We start from the raw sequence: 22,537 nt of genomic DNA, 5'->3' as shown, positions 1-22,537 counted from the left end.
AGGATCACTTCAAGAATACGGGCTGGGCCTTAAAATACTCAGTCTGTTTTAGTTTCCACCACATACCTGGCCTCCCGTGAAAGCACCTGAGGTGTGTCTGAGCACGTCAAGAGTTCGAGAGGCAGTGGAGGATGGCCTTCAGAGAAAAGGCTCCCTACTCAACATGGATCTGAAAGGGGAGCCCTGAAGAGGGGACCGGACCCTCAACATGGTCGAGCGCTTGGTAGGGGGTCTCCCGGTGTGGGCAGTCAGGGCCCAAGTGGGCCAACGGAGAGTACCCAGGTGTCAGAGGGCAATGACACCTCCAAAGCAAGGAGCACACCCAGGGCCAGGTTCCTTCTCCAAAAGGGAGCAGGGTTTCTTGGAGAAGCAGCTGATCCTCAAGCTGGGGAAGGGAAAGCACGAGTGCCCAGATGTGAAGGAACACTCAGGGAGCTGGGGGAGGGGGGGATGTTGAAGGGACTCAGAAGCAGCTGGAAGGACTCCAACTGACCTTCCAGGACAATTTGAGCAAAGTAAATGATAGCAATGTCATTAAACAGAGCTGGAAACTATAAGTCCATACCAGTAATAAAGAAAATGTTAATAAATTGAAAGTCTGATGAGGAATGAAATTTTCACAAAGCAACAAAGCACCTCCCCACAAAACACTTACTACAAAAGGGGCATGGGTGCCCTCATGGCAGAGAAGCCTGACAAACACCACCTTGATCAAGTGATCAAAGTGAACAGCATTAGCAGAGGGTAAAACAAAATTATGCCACTTGACAAACTGGGAACACAGCGCTATGTCTACAACATTCCTGCCAAGATGCATAATTACCTGAATCTAATCATGAGAAAACAACAAATAGACCCAAACTGAAGGACATTCTATGAAGCAAATGGCTTGTAATCTTCAGAAGTATTAGGTCAGGAAAGTCAAGGAGACATTGAGACTGTTCGAGACTAAAGGAGATTAAAGAGACAACTACACACACGGTGTGAGTCTGAACTGGATCTTTTTTGCACTAAAGGACATTACTGGAACAACTGACAAAACCTGAATGGAATGTCTTGTTAATATGGCTCTGTTATGTGGGAGACTGTCCTCTTTTGTAGGAAATATACACTAAAGTGTTTAGGAATGACAGGTCACTGAGTCTGCGGCTTACTCTCAAATGGCTCAGGAAAAAATGAGTTCTTTGTATTGTACTTGCAATTTTTCTGTAAGTTTGAGGTTGTTTAAAAATAAAAAGAATTTATTAAAACAAAACAAAACATAAACCTTACCCTTCACCCTCCAATTCTTCTGGGGCAATAGGAAGGACCTAAGACCAAAAAAAAAAAAAAAAAAATTTAGATTGCTTTTCTAGTATATGCTCAAAATATTTCAAACCATAAGTGACATATTCCTAAAATGAAACTAATTTTGAATTTGTCTAGTCTAATACAAAATCCTTTAGCCTTATTCTTTTTTTTTTTTCCCCCTAAGGTTTTATTTATTTATTTGACAGAGACACAGCGAGAGAGGGAACAGAAGCAGGGGGAGAGGGAGAAGCAGGGTTTCCACAGAGCAGGGAGTCTGATGTGGGGCTTGATCCCAGGACCCCAGGATCATGACCTGAGCCGAAGGCAGACGCTTAACGACTGAGCCACCCAGGCACCCCTAGACTTATTTTTCAATAACCAGGTTCTTAAAGGCATCTTGAACTCCTCTAAAGCAGGGATTGGCAAATTAGGGCCCATGAGCCAAGTGTGGCCCAGTGCCTGTTTATATAAACATGTATGGCACACAGATACACTCATCCATGGGCATGTTGTTTATAGCTATTTTGGCACTACAATGGCAGAGTTGAAGAGTCACAGCAGACACTGTGTGACTCCAAAAGCCTAAAATATTTACTATTTGAGCCTTTTACAGGAAAAGTTTGCCGACCCCTGCTCACCCCAAAGCTTCTCATTAGAAACTGGATACATGGTTGGGGCATCTGGGCGGCTTAGTTGGTTAAGTGTGCAACTCTTGACTTCAGCTCAGATCCTGCTCACTGAGGGTCGTGAGATCAAGCCCTATGTAGGGCTCCACGCTCAGCAACGAGTCTCCTTGAGATTCCCTCTCCCTCTGCCCCTCCCCACACCACGTGCTTGCTCTCTCTCTCAAATAAACCTTAAAGAAAAAAAAAAGAAAAGGAAAGGAAACTGGATACATTGGCAATGCCCTCTCAACCCCCAAAACTAAAAAATCATTAACCCATATAAATCTGTGCACAAACTGCATGGCAGACTATCTTCTTCATATTTTTTTGAGCTCTGCATAGAAAGCAGGATCCACTCTATCCAAGCTGCTATCTCCACTAAGCTCCTGCTCAGAGCAGGGTGTGGCTAGTTGTGATCTTTTATATTAATTGCCAAGATAAGGCTCTCTATGTGTCAATTATGATTCAGTAACCGAAACAATGAAAAGAGCCTTTCTGCCATTATGGCTACCTACCCTAAGTATTACTGTGGCTTCTCCCCCCTGCCCAGAAGCATGTAAGTTAAATCCACAAGATCATAGACTCAGACTCCAAACTATGTCACTATTCTAGCATTTTTAAAACGAACTAAGACATAAATACATACATACATACAGAGTGAAGTTGACAGGTTTGGTACTTCATTTCCATCAACAACACTTACATCCACTTTACTGTAAGGACACCATGTCACCCCAACTGAATATTCCAGAAGGCTGACCCATAACACTGGTCAAACCTCACTAAATTTTGGCTTCTGTTTACCATGAATGCCAAAGACTTTCTCTTGCAGCCACCCTGGGATCCTGGTTACCTACGTGAGCACCCCGCTGAAGGTTGGCAAAGTGCACATCAGGAATGAAGAGGACAGGCTGAGTATCAAGATCAATAAAGGGCTTGAAAACTGTGATATCCATTCGTTTGTGAGAGGGAAGCAGTGGCACTTTAACATCAGAAACTGAAAAAAAAAAATGACACCACAGTCAACCACTTATATACACATACTGGATGCAGGCCACAGAGCATTCTCCTCAAATTTAAGAAACTTAAATTGCAGCACTATATAAGGTACAGGTCATGTTGCCTGAATTAAGAGGAAAATCACAGTTCACGTGAAGAAATATGTTGCTTATATTTATACTACAATCAACTGAACATCTTAGAAAATCAGAAAAGGCTACTTTTAAACATACACATAAAATTTGGAACAGAGGCAAAGCATATTTAATTTTTGTCTGAAAGGCTAAGACTTATAACTGTATAAACATAATTCAGAAGTCGTTTCACCTTAGCTGTCCTGATTAAATAATTTACATTCTAACAGCAATGCACTCTTCAGCTTGAGAACATTCACCTTTATACCTCCAACTTCACCTCAGCACTTAACCTCAGAGAGGCTCAGAGTAAGTGTCACTGACTAGGTTATTTATTTATTAAATTATAGACTTCCTCTTCCCCTGTCATCTGCCCTGAAGCCCTTGGTGATGAACTCTCCTGGTTAGCTCTCTCTGAAGTGACATCGGGAGTCTGCACTTTGATGCTAGCTGGAGAACCTAACGCCCTGTGCTGCAGGGCAGACATCTGCTGAGCTAGACAGACTGTTCAGAGGCCCAATGCTCGTGGCCCACATACTAGAGATGAAACACTACCACCACAGAGCAGCATTTCCCCCTTGTAGCAGAGAGATACAGGACTTTGTGAGTATGAATACTGGTCACATTAAAAAAAAAAAGGAAAGAAATAAAGCTTTCCTGGTGAAATGTCCAAACAGGAGCCCTACAGATTCTGAAACGTCAGAATACTATACATAAGAAAACTACACGCATTTAAAAGTGAGACATCCTGAATTCTCAAGAGCGTTATTGTTATTCTTAAAGATCTAGACAAGTCCCGGTTTTATCATCAGCTATTCAGATAGAAGACCTGTTATTTTTCAGGACTGGAATCAGTAACCCAAACTAAAGTTAACCGCCAAAATATCTGAACTCTGGAAAAACTCAAGAATCCTTTTCTGTCGTTTTCCCCAAGAAAATGACTTAGATCAGCCATTCATCTGCTTGTGTAACAATGAAGGAAGCAATGCTACCACTTCACAGCATTAAGTATCCACTATTGTATCTTTTGCTTGAAAACTCTAGTCACCATTCTAAATGGAAAAGATCTGAAACGTGGCGGAAACATTTCTACTTACAGGCATTCAACTGGGAGCTGGGGTCAGTACACTTGCCTTTTCTTTTGCTTTGTTTTCGTTCTTCATCCCTGATTTTCCTTTCAGCTCCCTATAGGTCAAGAGAAGACACGGCATGATTCCGTTTAACTGATCCTCTTTAAAATATTTAATTCTTATCTGATGAATGGGAAAAAATATCTCCTCTCTAGAGATGAACTCCATTAATATATTCATGGAGCTTATCATAGTAGTTTCCTCTAAAAAACCTATTTTTCCCCCCTTTTTTGAGAGGGAGGGGGAAAGAGAGAATCTTAAGCAGGCTCCATGCCCAGGGTGGAGCCGGCCGCAGGGCTCCATCTCACAACCTGAGATCATGACCTGAGCCCAAATTGAGTCCAGTGCTTAACCAATTAAGCCACCCAGGTGCCTCTAAAAAGCCCGCTCTTAAAACTGTTTAACCATGTGAAATCATGGGGAAATAACATCTACTTAAAAAACAAATAAAGCAAAATTCCCCTCAACAATGGATATGACCAGGTTAAATGAAAAGCTGAAAAAAATCTGCCAATGTACTACATTGCCTTCAAAACCCTAAGTGACCGTTCCCGTTGTCTAGTAACCAAGTTGACCCTGCTTTGAGTGTACTTGCCTATATGGGCAATGTTATCATTGGAAGTGTGATTCTGCCCAAGGACTTGGCATCAACCAAGTGACAGACATGACCAACTATAACTCCTAAAAGCAAAGATTTAAGTAGAAATCTGCATAATCACTTAAAAGAGAAAAAGTGTACTCTCAAATCCTATAAAGAGGACCTATTATACACAATATATATCAACTATACAGAGAATGGCAGTGCCGTGCAATTGAACCCACAAAAATAAAAAACCACATTAATAACAAACATGACCTTAACAAAAACATAACTATTAATTAATCATTTTGCTTCACCTGTTAGCATTTATTTCTGGGTGATACAGGTTTCTTCAAAAAGTTACCCAGTTAAGTCTGAACAAGTAGCTTATTTTTCTGCAAATACATTCCCTGATAGCAAAGAGAGGCAATGAAAATCATCCCACAGATCCTTGCACTATTATATAATGAAACCGCATTTTAAAAAACAGAATACAAACCACCTTCTGCCTCTTCTAGAAGGTGTTAATACACTAAGATATTGGTAAACATACAATCTGCTTTTATAAAAATTGCTATGTAATGCTGACACAAACATCATCTCCTTGACACAGAAAAACAGGTCAGTATCCCCAATCTCCCACCCATTACCATATAGTTGGTCTGTATCTCTCTCAGTTCTTTCCAACAGTCACAGCAGCTTCCCTCTGATGATAAATTATACTCCCCAAAAGGTAGTTTTAAAAAATAAGACATTTCCCTCCACATTTATCAGCACCATCCATAAAGAACAAGGGACTTGTGCTTCCACTCAAGATGGGACTATCACAGACTGGACTTACCCTCCACCCTGAAACAACTTAAACAAAAAAAAGACAGATGCATGAAACAAGGATTTTTAAGGCCCCCAGGCAACAAAGAACAGGGATTCCTGAGAGACAAGAAACAAGCAAGATGAGCTTCACAGTTCCCAGGCTGTGGCACAGGGACGGACGTCCAGAGGTCTGCTCCATCCAGGTTCCCTGGGTCGAGAGACAGTGTTGAAAATCCAGGGAGAGATCAAGGAAGCAGGACAAAGTAGCAATGGGGTAAGAGTTAACACGAGAGAGAACCCCAGAGATCTTTGGAGGGTCCAATACTAAGTAGTCAGTCCAGTACTGAAAGAGAAACAGGTGTAAGGAAGTTACCCACAGTTGGGGGAAAAGCCCTCAGAAAAACTAGAGAATAGTGTCTGAAACTCACACAGGGAAAACAGTGCCTCTTCCCACCAATCAGACTGGAGAAACTTAAAATCCACAGGGTAGTTGGTAGAACAGTCAGGAAAACCTCAGCTCAGTTGTGGAGAATAATTAGCTGACACTGAGCACTAATCCAGACTCACCTATCAAACTGTAAAAGTAAGACCTGAAAGGATCAAAATGTTTCCAAGTAACTTCACTAGCTCTCAGGACAAAGCTCAAGAAGATTCAAAAGATGACAAAACCATCCAGCAGCAGACAATGTAAAACTCACAATGTCTAGTATCCCATAAGGTTGCCAAGCGTGTAAAGAAGCTGGAAAACACGACTGTATGAGGAGGGTATCAAACCACTGAAACCAGCCCAGAAACGACACAGAATTCAGGCAAGGACATTAGCATGGTTATTATAACTGCATTCCATATGTTCAAAAAGTTAGTAAAAAAAACACATATTGAAACAAGAAAGCTATAAAACAGACCCAAATTGATCTCCCAGAGACAAAAACTACAACATCTGAGATGGAAAATACACTCGATGGGATTAATGGCGGTATAGACAGGGCGACGGAAATACTGATGTAAAACTTTAGGACGTTAACAACAGAAAGTATCCAAAATGAAACACAGAGAGAAAAGGCAATCCTAGAAAATGAACAGCACCAGGGAGCTGTGGGACTGCAAGCACCATGCGTGTACGTGTGCAACCAGCATTCCCAAAGGAGGATGAAAGAACATGTTTCAAGAAACAATGCCTGAAAAATGTTCCAGAAAACTATAAACCCACAGATCCAAGCAGCTCAACAAACTCTTAAGAACAAGAAATGTAAAGAGACACAGCAAATTGTTCAAAACCAGTAAAAAGAGAAAATCTAAAAAGAGTCATAGAGAAACAGACACATTAAGTACAGAAGAACAAAGAATGATGATGGCAGATATTTCATTAGAAACGGAAGCCCGGGGCGCCTGGCTGGCTCAGTCGGTTGAGAGTCCGACTCTTGATGTTGGCTCAGGTCATGATCTCAGGGTCATAAGTTGGAGCTCCACATCAGGCTCTGTGCTCAGTGGGCAGTCTGTTTGAGATTCTCTCTCCCCTCCTCTCTCTGCCCCTTCCCCAACTCGTGCACTCTTTCTATAAACAAATAAAATCTTACCAAAAAAAAAAAAGTAAGCCTGACAACAGCAGAGTCATGTCTTTCCAGCATTGAAGGAAAAAGCAGTCAACCAGAATTTTATACCCAGCAAAAAGATTTTTCAAAATCAGAGGCGAAATACTTTTCAGACATACAAAAGCTAAAAGAATTCATCAGTAGTAGACTCTGCAAGAAATGTTAAAGGAAGTCCTATAACATTACAGCGAGCCATTTAAATTCACGCTATTTCACTCTCTGGCTCAACAACTAAAGAGGCTGATCTTGGGCAATCACCTGGTGACCTAAAAAGTTAATCTATCTGTTCCCGATTACAGCCACAGTAAATATTACTCTGACGAAGAAAATGATCTGTGGGAAATAAAGGTCAATGACATTTTTCTCTCTGAGGATGAAACCCAGATATATACATATATACAAGCTCATAGGAAAAGAAGCTGCCAAATTTCCATTGGTTAGAGACCCAATTCCTGTTCTTGTTTTCTCTGAAAAAGTGTTAAATTGCTGCTGCTTCTGCTGTAAGAGAAAGTTCCATTTATCAAACCAGTTGAGCAATTCATAATAAAATACTAGTAAAACCTTCTTCTTAGGAGAGAAAAACAATGTAAATACCTCTGAAGGATACCAAGAGATGTCGATACCAAGAGATGTCTTATTTCTAGTTTCTTACTGTGGATGTGGACTAGATTCAGAAGATGTGAGAGTTTTAAGAACCAGCAGAGAAAAATGAATTGACAGGTGACACCAAACAACAGGTGAGTCAAATCTCAGGAAGGAGAGAAACAAGGAGGCACATGGGATATTCCACAGAGAAGAGGCAGCACCAGACAACCAGGCAACCCGGAAGAGCAAAGCAATCCCAACCATAAGGGACGAAAGAAGTTAAAACAAGATGCATGAGAATCAAGAGTGGGTGTGAGGTTATAGAGGAGTTCCATGTGGTTGAAAGATTCAAGGACTTTGAATATTAATTATACACAGCAATACATATTCTCTTCCCATGCAGGGTTTTATATCAACCCTAACAGCTCTGAGATTAAAACCCCAGGATGAGAACAGTGTGTAAGTTCACCTCCCATGCCCCCAAGGCACCTTGCAACTGTATCATGCTCACACCACTGTTGTGTGCCATACGGGCTGGTAAGGGGAAAGGACACCAACAATTTTCATCCCTGAGATCTCTGCTCCAGCAAAAGGGAAGAATAGGTCAGCAATATTTTTAGGGGCCTTACAAAGAAAGCCATACCTGTGAAGGCTGAGGGTATGTGGGCATCTAGACAGGCCACACAAAGCACTGCTAGGGGCAGATGCCTAGTTTCTAACCATGGCTTTGTGTGATCTTTTACCGTGGTACAGAGCTTACACACAAGTCATGAAAAAACAGTGACTGGTCTGCACAGTGAACATTCTAGGCAAGACCTTGGATAACATGCTCCTATCACATGTGACCTAAACGAACAGGCGAGTAGGCAAGCAGCAACTCCTGAAATCATGTGTTGTCCCAAACCACACTCAAGTTTTGCAACTCTGAAGAAAAAGCTTTCTGCTTCACCGTATACATTAGCACACACTCACACAACAAAAAGAACCGGTTTCTAAATTTTGCACAACAATTGATTGATAAAATAACTTTGGACAATTCATGAAACTTCTCCTGTGTTCATTTTCTAAATCAGCTACCAATACAGGAGCTTCCCTCAAAAAGTCTTAATATTAAAACCAAGTTTCATTTAAGATTGTGAACAATACTATTCCTTCTCTGCAAAACTGCTTATACTATGCTTTTGTCATCTAATACAAAAAACTCCAGTTCATGCTAACTCATGCTGACATCATTTAATCAGCTGATATTCTAAGTGTGATCCATGGACCAGGATCAGTCCACAAACTGTTACAGTCCTAGGAATGATACATCAGAAACACAGTAAACACTTGGATAACAATTAGAATAATTTTATGTCTGTTGAATCAAATAATAAAAAATTGGGGCTGAGAGTTTTTATGACTTTGGATATCTCTTTAGGTTTTCTTCTGGTTAAAAAAAGGAATGTGGTATGAAGGAAAGAAATTTGACCCAGGATCAGAAATCCCTGCTTCACACCTGATGTGATTCGTGATTTGTACAATGCAGCTTATGTGGGAAGCACTGTGGTGGGTAGACTAACAGCCTCTGGAAGATATCCACACCAAAATCCTCAGGACCTGTGAACATGTGAGCTTACACAGCAAAGGAGACATAAGGTAGCTGATCAGCTGGCATTCCGATAGGGCAAGTGTCCGAGATCATCTTTGTCAGCCCAGGATAACGGAAGGGGTCTTTAAAAGCAAAAGAGCCAGATGAGGACACATGGCAATGGCAGCACTGTCAGAGGGATGTGATGTCATTTAAAGTCAGAGCCTCCTGACTTTAAATGTAGAAGGGGCCACAAGCCAAAGAATGTGAGTGCCTCCTGAAGGTAGAAAAGCAGACAAACAGATACTCCCCCAGAGACTCCAGAAGGAGATGTGACCTTCTAACAGCTTAGCCCAGCAAGACCTCAGACTTCTGACCTATAGAACCATGAAATGATAAAAGTGTGTTGTCTGACCCGCTAAGTTTGTGGTAATTTGTTAATAGCAACAACAGAAAACTAATACAGCCTAGCACGTTACCAGGCACGTGGTACTCAATAAATGTTACTAAATCTGGGTGTTTGAGAAAGTTCTCTGAACTTGGAAGGTCTCAGGTTGCTCCAACGAGGCCACATGCTGTGTTCTGGTCCCCCATGTAAAAATCAGGACAGCAGACTTCTGATAGCAAATACACTTCCAGTTTTCTAGTACCTTCTAAAAATCTTAATAACAGAGAGGGTTGTTGTTGTTGTTTTTGCTGTTGTTAAAGAGGACAAAAAGAGGGGACTGGCAAAAAATATAGTCCAACATTTTCTGAATGGGAAAAGTCAAGGTCGCCTTCAATTGTAGTTCAGTGGAGCACTCGTTTCTCTATGGCTGCTGCCGAGTTCTTGAGGAGAACAGTCTCCAATCTTCAAGACACAGTGGGCCTACTACCTCTCTCTGGAGTTCATCCAGTTGGGCCCCTGGCTCTGCAGCTGGCCAAAGTGACCATTTCTTCTCCAGATAAAAGAAATGATGTTGAACTCATTTAGGCTTATGCTTTCTCCTCTTGCCTACCTGCTGCTCAAGAGAAGACTCTGAATCTCATCTTCTGCTTTAGTGAGCTGGCTGACAACTTGCCAAAGGGCCCGGAGGGAGGTAAGCTAGTTAAAGGACAGCCCTCTTTGGTCGTCCACATGGAGCCCTCAGACACAAAGCTCCAGAGCTCCAACACTGCAGCCACTGCCTCCAAGTACCATTGAGCCGAGGGGACACGGAGGACTGAGCACAGCCCTGTATGTGCGCCATCTGGACTCTGTCAGACATGCCCAACAAAATGTATTCATTGGCTCCTCTAATTTTTCAGTTAAAATGAGATTTTTTTTTCCTCCCCCATATAATGTGTCTAAGTATGGCTAAAACAATAATTTCTAATTTCATATTATTAGCAATACATTTGTATCAAAGTGAAATATTAAAAAGACCCTGGTTATTCTCTGTGAGGAAGAGTGTGTGTCTCACATGCTTTACTCTAACTGCCCCTCCCCAATCTGACAATCTTACCTTGTCACAGAAGACTTTTATCTGGCAGTATGCCCGATGCACAGGCTTGTTGCTACGGTTGTTATAACTATAGGTGTCAATTTGAATATTAAGAGGCAACCCCTTCACACCTTTCTGAGAAGAGAAATCTGTGCTTAAGCAGTTCACGGAGATGAAAACCTGCAAAGGGAAAAGAAGGTATTAGAAGCAATAGGCACCAACAGTCAACCTTAGCACAGCTTGTAAAAATACCAACATTACTGAAATTACTCAACTATGTTCTAAATGAGAGCTCAGCTTCTCACTTAAACTTTTTTTAAAAATGAAGGGCTTAGGGGCGCCTGGGCGGCTCAGTCATTAAGCTCAGTCATTAAGCCTTGGGCTCAGGTCATGGTCCCAGGGTCCTGGGATCCAGCCCCACATCGGGCTCCCTGCTCGGCGGGAAGTCTGCTTCTCCCTCTCCCACTCCCCCTGCTTGTGCTCCCTCTCTCGCTGTGTCTCTCTCTGTCAGATAAATAAATAAAATCTTTAAAACAAACAAATAAATAAATAAATAAAGGGCTTATTTTAAAACTACTTTTAGTCATAGGAATGGCAGACTTTATTTAAAGGGAAAAAAAATAGACAGCAGCTTTGAACCTCTGTCAACTTTCTCTTCCCAAAAATTTACTTATAGCATCAGACTGTGGAAGAGTACGGTTGTCTTCCTTGATGTGATTTTTACCAATGTTACCAAGAGCATAGAGATATAGAGATGTTTTATAGCTTAGTACAAACTCTGGGACTCTGCCTGCATTTATGTCTACACAAACTCTTAGGACAACTGTGGTACCCGATGAATGTCCCAATATTATGGAAGTTATGAAATCAGTGAGTCACATTATTAAAGTGGCACTGGAGGTTGTTACGAGAAACTCAAGTGAATCTTTGTACAGCAAAAAACATGTTCCATTTCCTTTTTTTGCGATTATGGATTTTAACCTCTCCATACAAGGTCACAAGGCATGGAGCTCCCTGTCAACCAGAGTTTGAGAATTTATTTCTGATGCATGAGCACCACACAGTGGATACTACTGAGATTACAGTTTTAAAAATTTGTGCCTTTCAGAGAGCCGAGACTCTTAACGCTCGATTCCTTCCAGTCCAGGGGCCAACAACTCGTTAGCTCCAACAACCTAGGACAGATCTACCACAGGAGTATGGGGTGCACTGGCTGAAGCAAGACCCAGACAAGGAGAAGTTTAAGCCAGAAAAGCTGGGATGGTGGAGCCCCTAAGAATGTAAAGAGAAGGGAGTGGACAGGGTAAGGAGAGAGAAAATTGTAACCATTAATGACAGACTGTTCTCTAGAAGGTTTGCAAAAGCTGAAACACAGGGGTTTTCTTCTTGCTCTAGTCTATACACTATTTCCAAGAAGGAAAATACCACAACACCCTACAATGACTGAGACTTGTCCACATTAACATCCTGTCCCTGCATTTGCTCCCCACTCAGGCCGGTCTACTCATGGCCCCTAGAACACACCTTAATGCTCACCCCTGCCTCACGTCTTTGTCCCTGTCCTTCCTTCCTCCTCCTGTCCCAGTCCAAGTCCCCTCCATAGCTCCCCTCTGCCTCTCCACATCTACAGAGGTCCTGCCCTACTGCCATCTCCACAGAGGGTCCCCATTCACCCCGACTTATGTCGTGGAGGCCACGGCAGTGAGCGCCTAAGATTTCCAGACCTGCACTGGGCGCCTGCTTTATACGCATGATCTCATCTCACAACCCTGAGAGACAGTGTTAATCCTTTTATAGGTGAAGCCCAGGGATATTTTTTTAAAACTGTCCCCAGGGTAGAAAGTGAAGGGCTGGAATTCATATCCAGAACCCCCCCCCCAATACCTATACTGCAATGTGTCTTTCCCAAATCAACTTCTTACCCTAATCACTTTTCTCCACTCCTGGGAAGACTGCGAATGCTTCGAGGCCAGGCCCATATTCTCCACGTGGCAGCTTTCTCAACACTTAACTTTTAGCCCCGTGCCGGGTCTTGGGTTGCCTTTTCTAGCCCGCTGTGATTTTTCTTTCCAGTTAACCCATTTTCAGTAAATAAACAAAATGCTTTTATTTTTTAAAATACCTAAATCTAGATATATAGGAAAAAGTGGTATGTATGAATTTCAAATCCATTACAGAAACTTTGTGCTTTGACTTTGCATCTTTTCCTATACTGCTGACCCTGGAACAACGTGGGGGTTAGGGGCACCAACTGCCAGCCCCCCTACCAAGAGTCAAAAATCCATGTGTAACTTTTGACTCCCCCATAACTTCACTACTAATAGCCTACTGTTGACCAGAAGCCTTCCCAATAACACAGTCAGTTAACGCATCTTTTGTATGTTATACATGTTACATACTAGATTCTTACAATACCTTTTTTCACTTTCTTGGTTATCTCTAGGCTGTGCAGTTCATCTGCAAGTTTTTTTTAAATTGTTGCAAATCTCAAAAAATTTTTCCAATACATTTATTGGAAAAAACTGACATATAAGTGGACCTCTGCAGTTCAAGCCTGTATTGATCACTGGGCAACAGTATGCTGTTAAAAACACTTCATATAGAATTTACAAATCTGAGTTAAGGAGATCGGTTATGGAACAGACGAAAGACAGAACAGACGAAAGACAAAAAGACAAACAGAAAGACAGTAATCCAGGCAAACAATTGAGCACACCAAGTAACTAAATCTCTATACTTTCCATTTTACAACCAAGTGGGAAATCTAAATTATTCTCTCTCATTCTAGGCTACATGGCTCTATTTAGGACTCAAAAACAGCAGCCTGGGAAAGTTACACTTAACCCTCAACAATTCCAGGAAGTCTTTGACCCAAAGTGATATTCCATTTACATACAAGAGGATTTCATGGTAATCCAACCTAAAACCTAACCTCCCCTTGCTTCCCAGTGTCAAGTTTCTATTCAAAGCAGAAATAAGCAGGAACCAAATCCCAGGATCAGTATAAACATGGGGTCTTCAGAGAGACATTACCCTATTACTCAGGATGACTTGCAATCACTTTCTTATACACATTCTTGTCCTATTTTTATAAAATCAATTCTTTTCCAAACTTGGAAGTGTTTCTAAGTGCAACAAAGAAAGTTTACAGCATCCCTAACTCAACATTAAAAAACGCCACCTTGTCTAGATAAATACATAAACACACCAGTAAACACTGAGCAAGATGTGTGATGTAAGCATACCAGGCCCGGGACACATGGTACAAGGAGGACAGTGGGCCCAAGACCTACAAGAAAGAAGTGAGGGCAGTGCTCACAAAGCCTCTCATAGCGGGCTCCACAGCAAGAACAAGCAGGACAGTCATGGGTACATGCTGCTGCCAGTGAAGGGGGCACACTTGCTACATTTAAGCCTCAACCAAAAACTAGCAAGAGTGCAAGATGCCTTAGGTATCTTGCATATGTGGTCAACAGGAAAGGCTTTGGTCTGAAAATGGAAACATCAGAGTTTTAGCTCCATCGCTAATTAGTGCTGTGACCATGGACAGGATCCTTACCTGTCAAAGGCAGGTTGAATTAGATGATGTCTATATCACATCTAACTCTTGAGTCCTATGATTATATTTATACTGAAAGATTATGAATCCTTTATCCCTAACTCTGTATTTATTAGTGACAATAATTTTGTGTAATACATTTATCCATTTGTTTTTACAAATCATATTGTTTTAAAAGAACCATGTAAAGTTGCCATTTCAAGTAATTATATGAACTACTCGTATAGAATTAAGAATCTTATAAAGCAGAGGTTCATAAAACATGGCGCCAGGAGCATCAGCGCTGCCTGGGAACTTGGTTGCTTCATACCCCTGACTCAATCAGAATCACCCAGAGAACATCAGCCCTTCCTGGAGACAGTAAAGCCACATCTAGAGGTTCTGCTCTCATTGGCCTGGGGTGGGTTCCAGACACAAGGCCTTTTTTAGGTGCTCCCCAGGTAATTCCAGTGATCAGTCAGGATAAAAGCCACTGCTGTCAGGTGATTAATCTTCTATATACTTATACTTTGATCCACCAAAGGTCTCCTTTGGCTCCAAAACTTTCAGGTGATTAAAACAAGCCCCAACACACGGTTTCCTTTCTTTAAAGAGTTCAGATATTCTTACATGTATTTAAAGGGATCCCATCAAGTTTTTTAATTAAAAAAATTTTAAGAGTTATAGCTCTATCAAATAATGATATTCATTTAACCAATGGAAAGATAAAGATTAAAGCATCTGATCAACCTTACTATTCAGTAAGATCATGCAAATCCTTAAGAGCTCAGAGTTCATAAGATAGTGACCAGAAAAAAAAGCCTATTAAAAATCTACCAACTATGCTTCTGTTTATTCCTCACAGAACATCTGATTTTCGCAGGGGTTTACCTGTGTGGGTGAACCGCGTGTTCGGGTAACCTGCAGTGTCACTGAGGGGCAGACCCCTGGAGACAGAACACTCAAGTCAGCCCTTTCTGCTTCTGGTTCCTGGTGTGCAGCACATGCTTAACACGTATGTTTTTCACCAAAGAAGGAAAATGCGGAGGGAGTAGTGAATAAATATGGCTAAGAGGAAGGACGCTGCAGACATGCATAACAGGTGTCACGTATTTATCTAAACCAGGAGACGGCTGACTTTCTCTGTAAAAGGACCCAACAGTGTTTCAGCCTTCGAGGATGACATACAACAAATAAACCCCACAGTAACAGTGCAAAAGCAGCCACAGACGATACGTGGACAAGTAGGTGTGTGGCGTTTCAATAAAGCTTGACCTGACCTCCATGAACAGCTGGCTGGCCAGGGTTTGCCAAGAGCTGCGGTTTGCTGAGCCTTGATCTAAACAAACCCTTCTCTAAGGAGCTCGAACAACAATTTACCCTTACATCATCACAATGTAGTTAAGAGCAAGAAAGTATTTCCACATAAGTGACTTCCTAAGAAGGACCTCTTGCTAACGTGTCATTTGCGCATGGAACCGTATTTTTTTTATCAATACAACTCACACTCACGGAGGGGACTAGAGTACGTTTTAAGGGAGAAGCTGTTTCCAGCAATCTTATTTAGGAAGGTGACAAATCTGTCATCAGCAGCACCCAAGATGGGTGAGAGGACAAGTGTAGAAACACGAGGCAGAGCGCTCCTCTGGGTCCCGGGGCAGCGACAAGACAGGCATGGTCTGTTCATCACAGCGTTAACACTTGGAATTGGTTCTACCTCATGGGCAACCGCCCAAAGAAGCAGAACAACAGGCCAAGTCACCCAAATCCAGATAAAACAAAAGTTCAGGCCACAGTCACTGTGCAGAGAAAAACACTTTCTATAACACGGTTACAGAAAAACTGCAGTATCTCCTCAGAGGGTGGGAAAGAGGTAAAAAGTAAGATGATCGTTACACATTCAACCCCTCTATGAAATACAAGCGGTGATAACCGCTTCCTTGCCACTGATTTTGAGGAAAAGCTTGCTTTTATTCAAACAAATGAAACATAAATCTTACAGAAGATGAGCATCTAATGTTCCCAACCAAAATCACTAGAAGAGAAAAAAACTAACCACAAAAATAAACTGCTAAACAGGTCGAAGATGCTCTGCAAGATTCCTTTTCAAATGTCCAGCCCAGTTTTCTAATGTAGTTCCTCATTCTTGGCTGAGAATTCACACACTTAAAACTTTTCGAAAGATTTAATTTTGTTTTCAGACCTCAGTTGAAAATGTGAGGAAAACAACAAAATAAAGATTTATGTTATCAAAAGATTAACTTGTCTAGATTGTTTTTCCAAGTGCTTATAAGCACAGAACCGACAAGAAATCAGATCGTGAAATGATTTATGATGATTTTTCCAGGAAGCCTTACGGCAGCCACACACTACAGTTCGCACAGAGGGCTGCTGTCTCTACTGTTCCTCCTCAAAGGAGAAAAAGTGAGGGGGAGAAAGACACCAGGCTGCACTAAGCTCGAAACACAGGCTGCCATCAGAAGCTCATTTTCCCAGCCAGTGAAGTAAAAGCAACCAAGAACAAATTTTAGACCCCCTTATTCACTTACTCTTTTTGGCCTTTAGCAACACAACAAACCAAGGCACAATTCTGATAAAACCTGCTGACTGTCCAGTCTAAAGACAGTAGTCAGATATGTGAGCTTTAACAAGTGAATTTCACTTGCAGGGAGAAATTATAGAAATATTTTTCACCCATCTAATTCACAGAAAGTGTTAAAAAAGCACTTGAAATTTATCAAAAGTTACAAAAACTAAAAAAGTTGAGTCAGAAGCCAAATAATGAAACTGGCTGACTTAAATACACTGTATTAGGATATTTTTCATGAACAAAAAGATTGTTTCTCGGCGCCTGGGTGGCTCAGTCAGTGAAGCATCTGCTTTCGGCTCAGGTCGTGATCCTGGGGTCCTGGGATCAAGTCCTCTATCGGGCTCCCTGCTCAGTGGGGAGCCTGCTTCTCCCTCTGCCTGCGGTCCCCTGCTTGTGCTCTCGCTCTCAAATAAATAAATAAATAAATAAATAAATAAATAAAACCTTTTAAAAAAGGCTGTTCCTTTAAAAAATTTACTACAACAGTAATACTCACTCTATATTATTATTCATGTACAAGAACCTGACATCCAAATGATATAGTCTTAATTCTTTTTTCCCACAGAGACAACTAGGTAGAACTTTGTATGTTTTTAAAACATTGCTGCTATAATGGTGAAAATAATTTTCTTTTACTTTCATAATTTGGTTTATTCAATGAGTAGAATAAAAAATTTCAAAATGTGAACCTCTAGATTTGCTAAGAATATGAACCACCCTTACAACAGCTCAGATAAAGTTTTCTTCTTAAGAGATCTGATTTTTAAACTAAACAGAGTAACAAAGTGTTAGGCTCAGCAGAGTATATGAGAGGTCACGGGAACTCATCCACATGACATCACCCAGAAGGCTGGGAAAATGAAAGAGGCCAGAAAAATCACAACCACCTTCCGTGGTTCTCCTCCCTCTGAAGGAAGGAATCCAAATTATCTGGGCCATCCAAAATCTAGCTCCAAATTCCCATTCCAGTCTCACACATCTTTACAGGAATTGGAGACCTTCATTTTCTCTGCCCCTCAATTTTAAAATAACCTTTATTCCATTCTCTACTGACATGGCTCATCGATAAACACCTAGTTATCAATTGACAGAATTGCTGTGAGAAGCGTTCCCTAATGACCCAAATAGAATTACACCAAGTACCAAGTAGCTTGCTCCCCCTTCCCTGCGACCAGACTCTGAGCTTCAGTTTGGGGTAAAGAACCACATCTCTCTCTACCCTCATTGCCTAGGTCAGGGAAAGGAATAAACAAATGCCCTGAACATGCTGCCTCTATTCACCACCTCTGTCACTCTCTCACACTGTAATTATAAGTGCCCTAAGTCCCTTGATGGCAGAGATTGTTACTCATTTTTAAAGCGTTGTCCGGTGTTTAGTACATTTTTTGTATTTCTTCCAATGCCTATTACAAAATGGTCCTGAATTAAATGCCAGTAATGACAGAAAAATCATGGGGATGCAAAAAGCTACACATTATCTCCAAATCTTAACTTTCAAATCCTCACAAAACTTTAATACACACAATAGTGCCCCCCAAAACAAAAACACTTGATAAAAAAAAAGAGCTAATATCAACTTACACAAATTAACGCTTCTTTCTCCCAACCTCTAGTAAAGAGCCCTCTGAACAATAAAATGGCTACAAACCAGGTAATGAATGAAATGGAAGAGACTGCTTCATTAACATTAGGCAATTGCCAAATACAGTATCACTACAAATCTTAATCCTTTATTCTTACTAAAATATCTTCTATAGCTCACCACTGTCTACATAATAGCAATTAAATTCCTCTGCGTTCAAGATGCCATATGTGATACCAATCTACCTTTCCAGCCATGTTTCCTACTACCAACCACAGTATTTCTCAAATGTGAATAATATATGTATCCTTTTTATTTATTTTTTAAGGATTTTATTTATTTGAGAGAGAGTGAGACAGTGAGCAAGAGAGCAAACAGGGCAAACATTCCCAAAGCACCCTGGCAGTGCCTGGTCAATAAGAACGATGTGTTCGCTAAATGAATGACCCCAAATTCCTAAACTCCAGCCAAATAAAACTGCATACTGCCATGATATTTGAGCTATATTTACTGTATTCTTACAGTGCACCTGACTCTGGCCCCCGAAACAACCTATGAAATCAGTACTAATCTGCCCCCATTTCACTGATGAGGAAACTGAGGCTTAGAGGTTACTTAACCTGTTGCCCAAGTTCACAGGTTATTTATGTTCACAACTTTCCTCCAAGTGGACCTGAACACCTAGGTCATCTTGGTAGAGAGCAGAATGCCAAGCAACTTTTTACAAATACTGGACATGAAATAAGTATCTGTTGAATGGATAATTAAATCAAATACACACACACACACACACACACACACACACACACACACACACACCCATACCCACCCTCAATTAATTTGGAAAAGATTATGGCATTTCGAGGTTCACTGACATACGTATCTGCATATATATATACACACACACACACATATATGTATATATCTGTAAATATATATACATACAGAGGGAGAGATGGTAAGTTCTAGAGCAGAGATAAAGCCCATAATGAGCAATGAGGTGATCTTCTACTGCATTTACCCACTTTTACACTTGAAGACGTTCTCTACAGTGACCATCTATTAAGGAAATTGCAGGTATCTAACAATTTTGCATTTGATAAATATACATTTTATCCCTTTACTTGTAGCTTCATGCCATACTAATGGTGGTGGTACTGTCCACTCTGCTGTTTTCTACACTACACAAGGTCTGGGCCTCAATATGTCAAAGCACCTCTAGACTAAGGTATTCCAGTTGCCTCTTTTCCACTTAAATTCACAACAGATAATCTATGGGAGGGGGGTATACGGAAAAAGAAAACAGATCCAATCAAATAGACTTTGCAAAAATATTCTGCAGGTCCACCCTTCCAAAGAATCACAGCAAGTGCATTCTCTTCCATAAAGCCTTCTCTGATTCCCTTAGCTGAAAGTACTCCTGTTCCCTGGACATCTTCAGGGTTTTTTTAACCTCACTTATGACCTGTATCATTACAGAGAGAGTATAATCTCTTTTGAGGACAGGCTTTATGCTTGAATCATTTCTTTATGTCCTCATAGTTCTTGCATAGAGAAGTACAATAAATAATCTGCTGAATGAATGTATAGTTAAGAAAGTCAACCCTTTGCAACATGACATCTTAAGCCAGTTCTTCCACATAGTAACAACAGATTAGTTACCTTGCATAGAATTTCCTGGACGGATGTTAGAAATAATTTAAATTGGTCAATGACTGAAATAAAACAATCCTTCAAGGAAGAATGGTGTTTTGCTCTTGCAAACCAGATTATACACAGCAGACTTTTGGAAAAGTGTCAGCACACGGAGCCGAGAGCACTCCTGATTACCTATATCAATATTATATACTGTCATTTGTATACTACAATGCACAGATAGTTCAAGTGAGTTTCAACTGTCTGGTAAACGTAAGTAGGAAAAGAGAAAAGATCTGGGAGAAAGAAGGAAAGAAAAAAGAAAAGTTGGTTGACTTATCTATGAAAGATGCTTCAAAAACCTCACAACTGAAAAACGTTTTTTATATTCCAAAAATGTACTTCAATATTTGTTGTATACCCTACAAACATTTACCTTTAGCATGAGCAGCATATGGTTCAGACTCCGGCTACTCCACACCTTTTAACTCAAGAGAGACAGTGTTCAGTTGTGCCTGAGGCTCAGGCTCTGAAGACACAAACAGTAAAAGACACACAGGAAATAGAAGGCAAAGACAAAGCCAGGACCCATATCTCCTGCTCCAAACTCAGCACTCTTGAAACCACACTGCCATGACGAAGCAGAGAGAACTGAAGAAGCACCTCATGGAAAAATTGTCCCGAGAAGTAGAAAAACAGGGAAAAAGTGACCCCCAAATGGCTGTGAGCAGAGGTTGTTCTCTGATCATGAGGCATGAAATGAAAGGTCCCTATCCTTCATATCAAAGGGCAGTCTGTGCCCAGTTCCTATTTGACTTCATGTAAGTCACAAGATTTAGCTGATGACATGGTCCCCTTAGAGACAGCTGCAGCTACCTTGGATACAGTCCCAGTTGCCTCTGGGAATCTTTTTCATTTTAACCCCATCTAGTATTAGAATTCAGCTTAGTCAGATACAAAGTTTATAATTTTATCCCTAGAATGTTAACTTTAGATCTACTAAATTGAAAGTAGACACCCTGGAACAAATTCTAATTTAACTCTCTTCCATATCAGTCAAAAAGATCGCTCTAAAACATCTAAAAGTAGCTCTTTTTGGTTAGAAACCTCCTGACATATGTAATTACAACACAAAGTCAAAAACAAAGTTTATTCTCATCCTAAATCCAACAGCACTAATCAATGAGAATAAAATCACCCCTTTTCCAATATGTTGATATGAAGATATAAATGTTAACAGAAGCCAATGAACGGGAACCAGTTTAAACCAAGAAATCAAGATCCAATTCTTGGCTAAAGTCTAAATCGACAGGAACATTTATTGAGCATTATAGAGCAGACACTTAATCCTAATCAATATTCCTCCTCCCCAGTCAAAACCAAACAAACAAACACAAACAAACCCTGATTATCTCAGTTCTGTATGATCCCTGTAGCTCCTCTACTTATTCCGCATTTGCAGGCCTAATTAATGAAGCCCAGGAAGGTATCAGAGACTGAGTCATAAACTCAGAAGTAGAATCCAGTTCTTCCACTGATTCACTGGATAATCCTAGCAGTCATACTTCCCTACTACTCTGATGATGTGAGGTCATTAAAAACACCCTCCTACAGAATGATCACAGCCTGAACTAGAAGCTTCCAAATGTGCCACTAGGATTTGTGCTTTCTCAGACTATCAAACGACCATCAAGAGATAAGAAAAAGAATCGGAGGGCTGAGAGTAGGGAGGAGAGGGATCTGGGAAGAGCAGGGCACTAACCTAAAATCTTCTCACCTCTACATGGGGTGTTTCCCTGAAGAAAAAACAAGGCTCTCACAAGTCCTCACCCTTTCTGTGTTCTCAGTTCTGCCTTCCCACACCACCCACAGGGCAGCTCCAGTTTCTGCACAGACTGCACAGAGCCAGGGGAAAGTCACAGAGACAAAGAAAGAGAAAAGGAGAAGAGAGAGAAACAGAGACAGAGAAACAGAGAAGAAGATGGGAAGAGAGACACACAGAGACATTCTGGAGGTACCCACATACTGACTTCCCTCTGTCAGAGCCTTTAAGGGGGACCTGGTGAACTTACGGACACTTGGCAGATATAGTGATTTGGCACCTGTTGTCCCAAATAAGTAGGATGTTTGTTGTGAAATATGCAGAACTGGATGCAGGTGTGACACAAGGCAAATACAGACCACATTCCAGCATCTCTAGGCTCAGAATGGGACAGGTAAGCACATGGGTCATAAGGGCAGACTTGGCAGGCAAGCTGACTTCCAATCATTTTTAAAAAAGCTAAAGAAAAAAGTCCCCAAATGACCAATCAATGTAGAGAGTTCACTTATATTTACTAAAGGATCTGGAGTCTTGCGCGAAGATCTGCTG

The 22,537-nt window shown here is 41.1% G+C and overlaps 1 protein-coding gene across 1 annotated transcript in view; it reads right to left on the bottom strand.

Moving 5' to 3' along the window:
• The window catches only part of GRHL1 (grainyhead like transcription factor 1), a 49,293-nt gene that overhangs the window by 6,858 nt on the left and 19,898 nt on the right, over positions 1-22,537 (bottom strand). The window contains exons 9-12 of the mRNA XM_028099513.2: positions 10,843-11,001; positions 4,186-4,273; positions 2,813-2,952; positions 1,273-1,310 (exon numbers count right to left, since the gene is read on the bottom strand). Of these exons, the coding sequence (XP_027955314.1) occupies positions 1,273-1,310; positions 2,813-2,952; positions 4,186-4,273; positions 10,843-11,001 (425 nt within the window). The remainder of the gene's footprint in view (positions 1-1,272; positions 1,311-2,812; positions 2,953-4,185; positions 4,274-10,842; positions 11,002-22,537) is intronic.

Source organism: Eumetopias jubatus, unplaced genomic scaffold, assembly GCF_037043125.1.
Source record: "Eumetopias jubatus isolate StellerSeaLion01/CBP00866 unplaced genomic scaffold, mEumJub1_p1.0 scaffold_9, whole genome shotgun sequence".
Lineage (NCBI taxonomy): Eukaryota > Metazoa > Chordata > Mammalia > Carnivora > Otariidae > Eumetopias > Eumetopias jubatus.
This window is presented reverse-complemented; position numbering and strand designations above follow the sequence as displayed.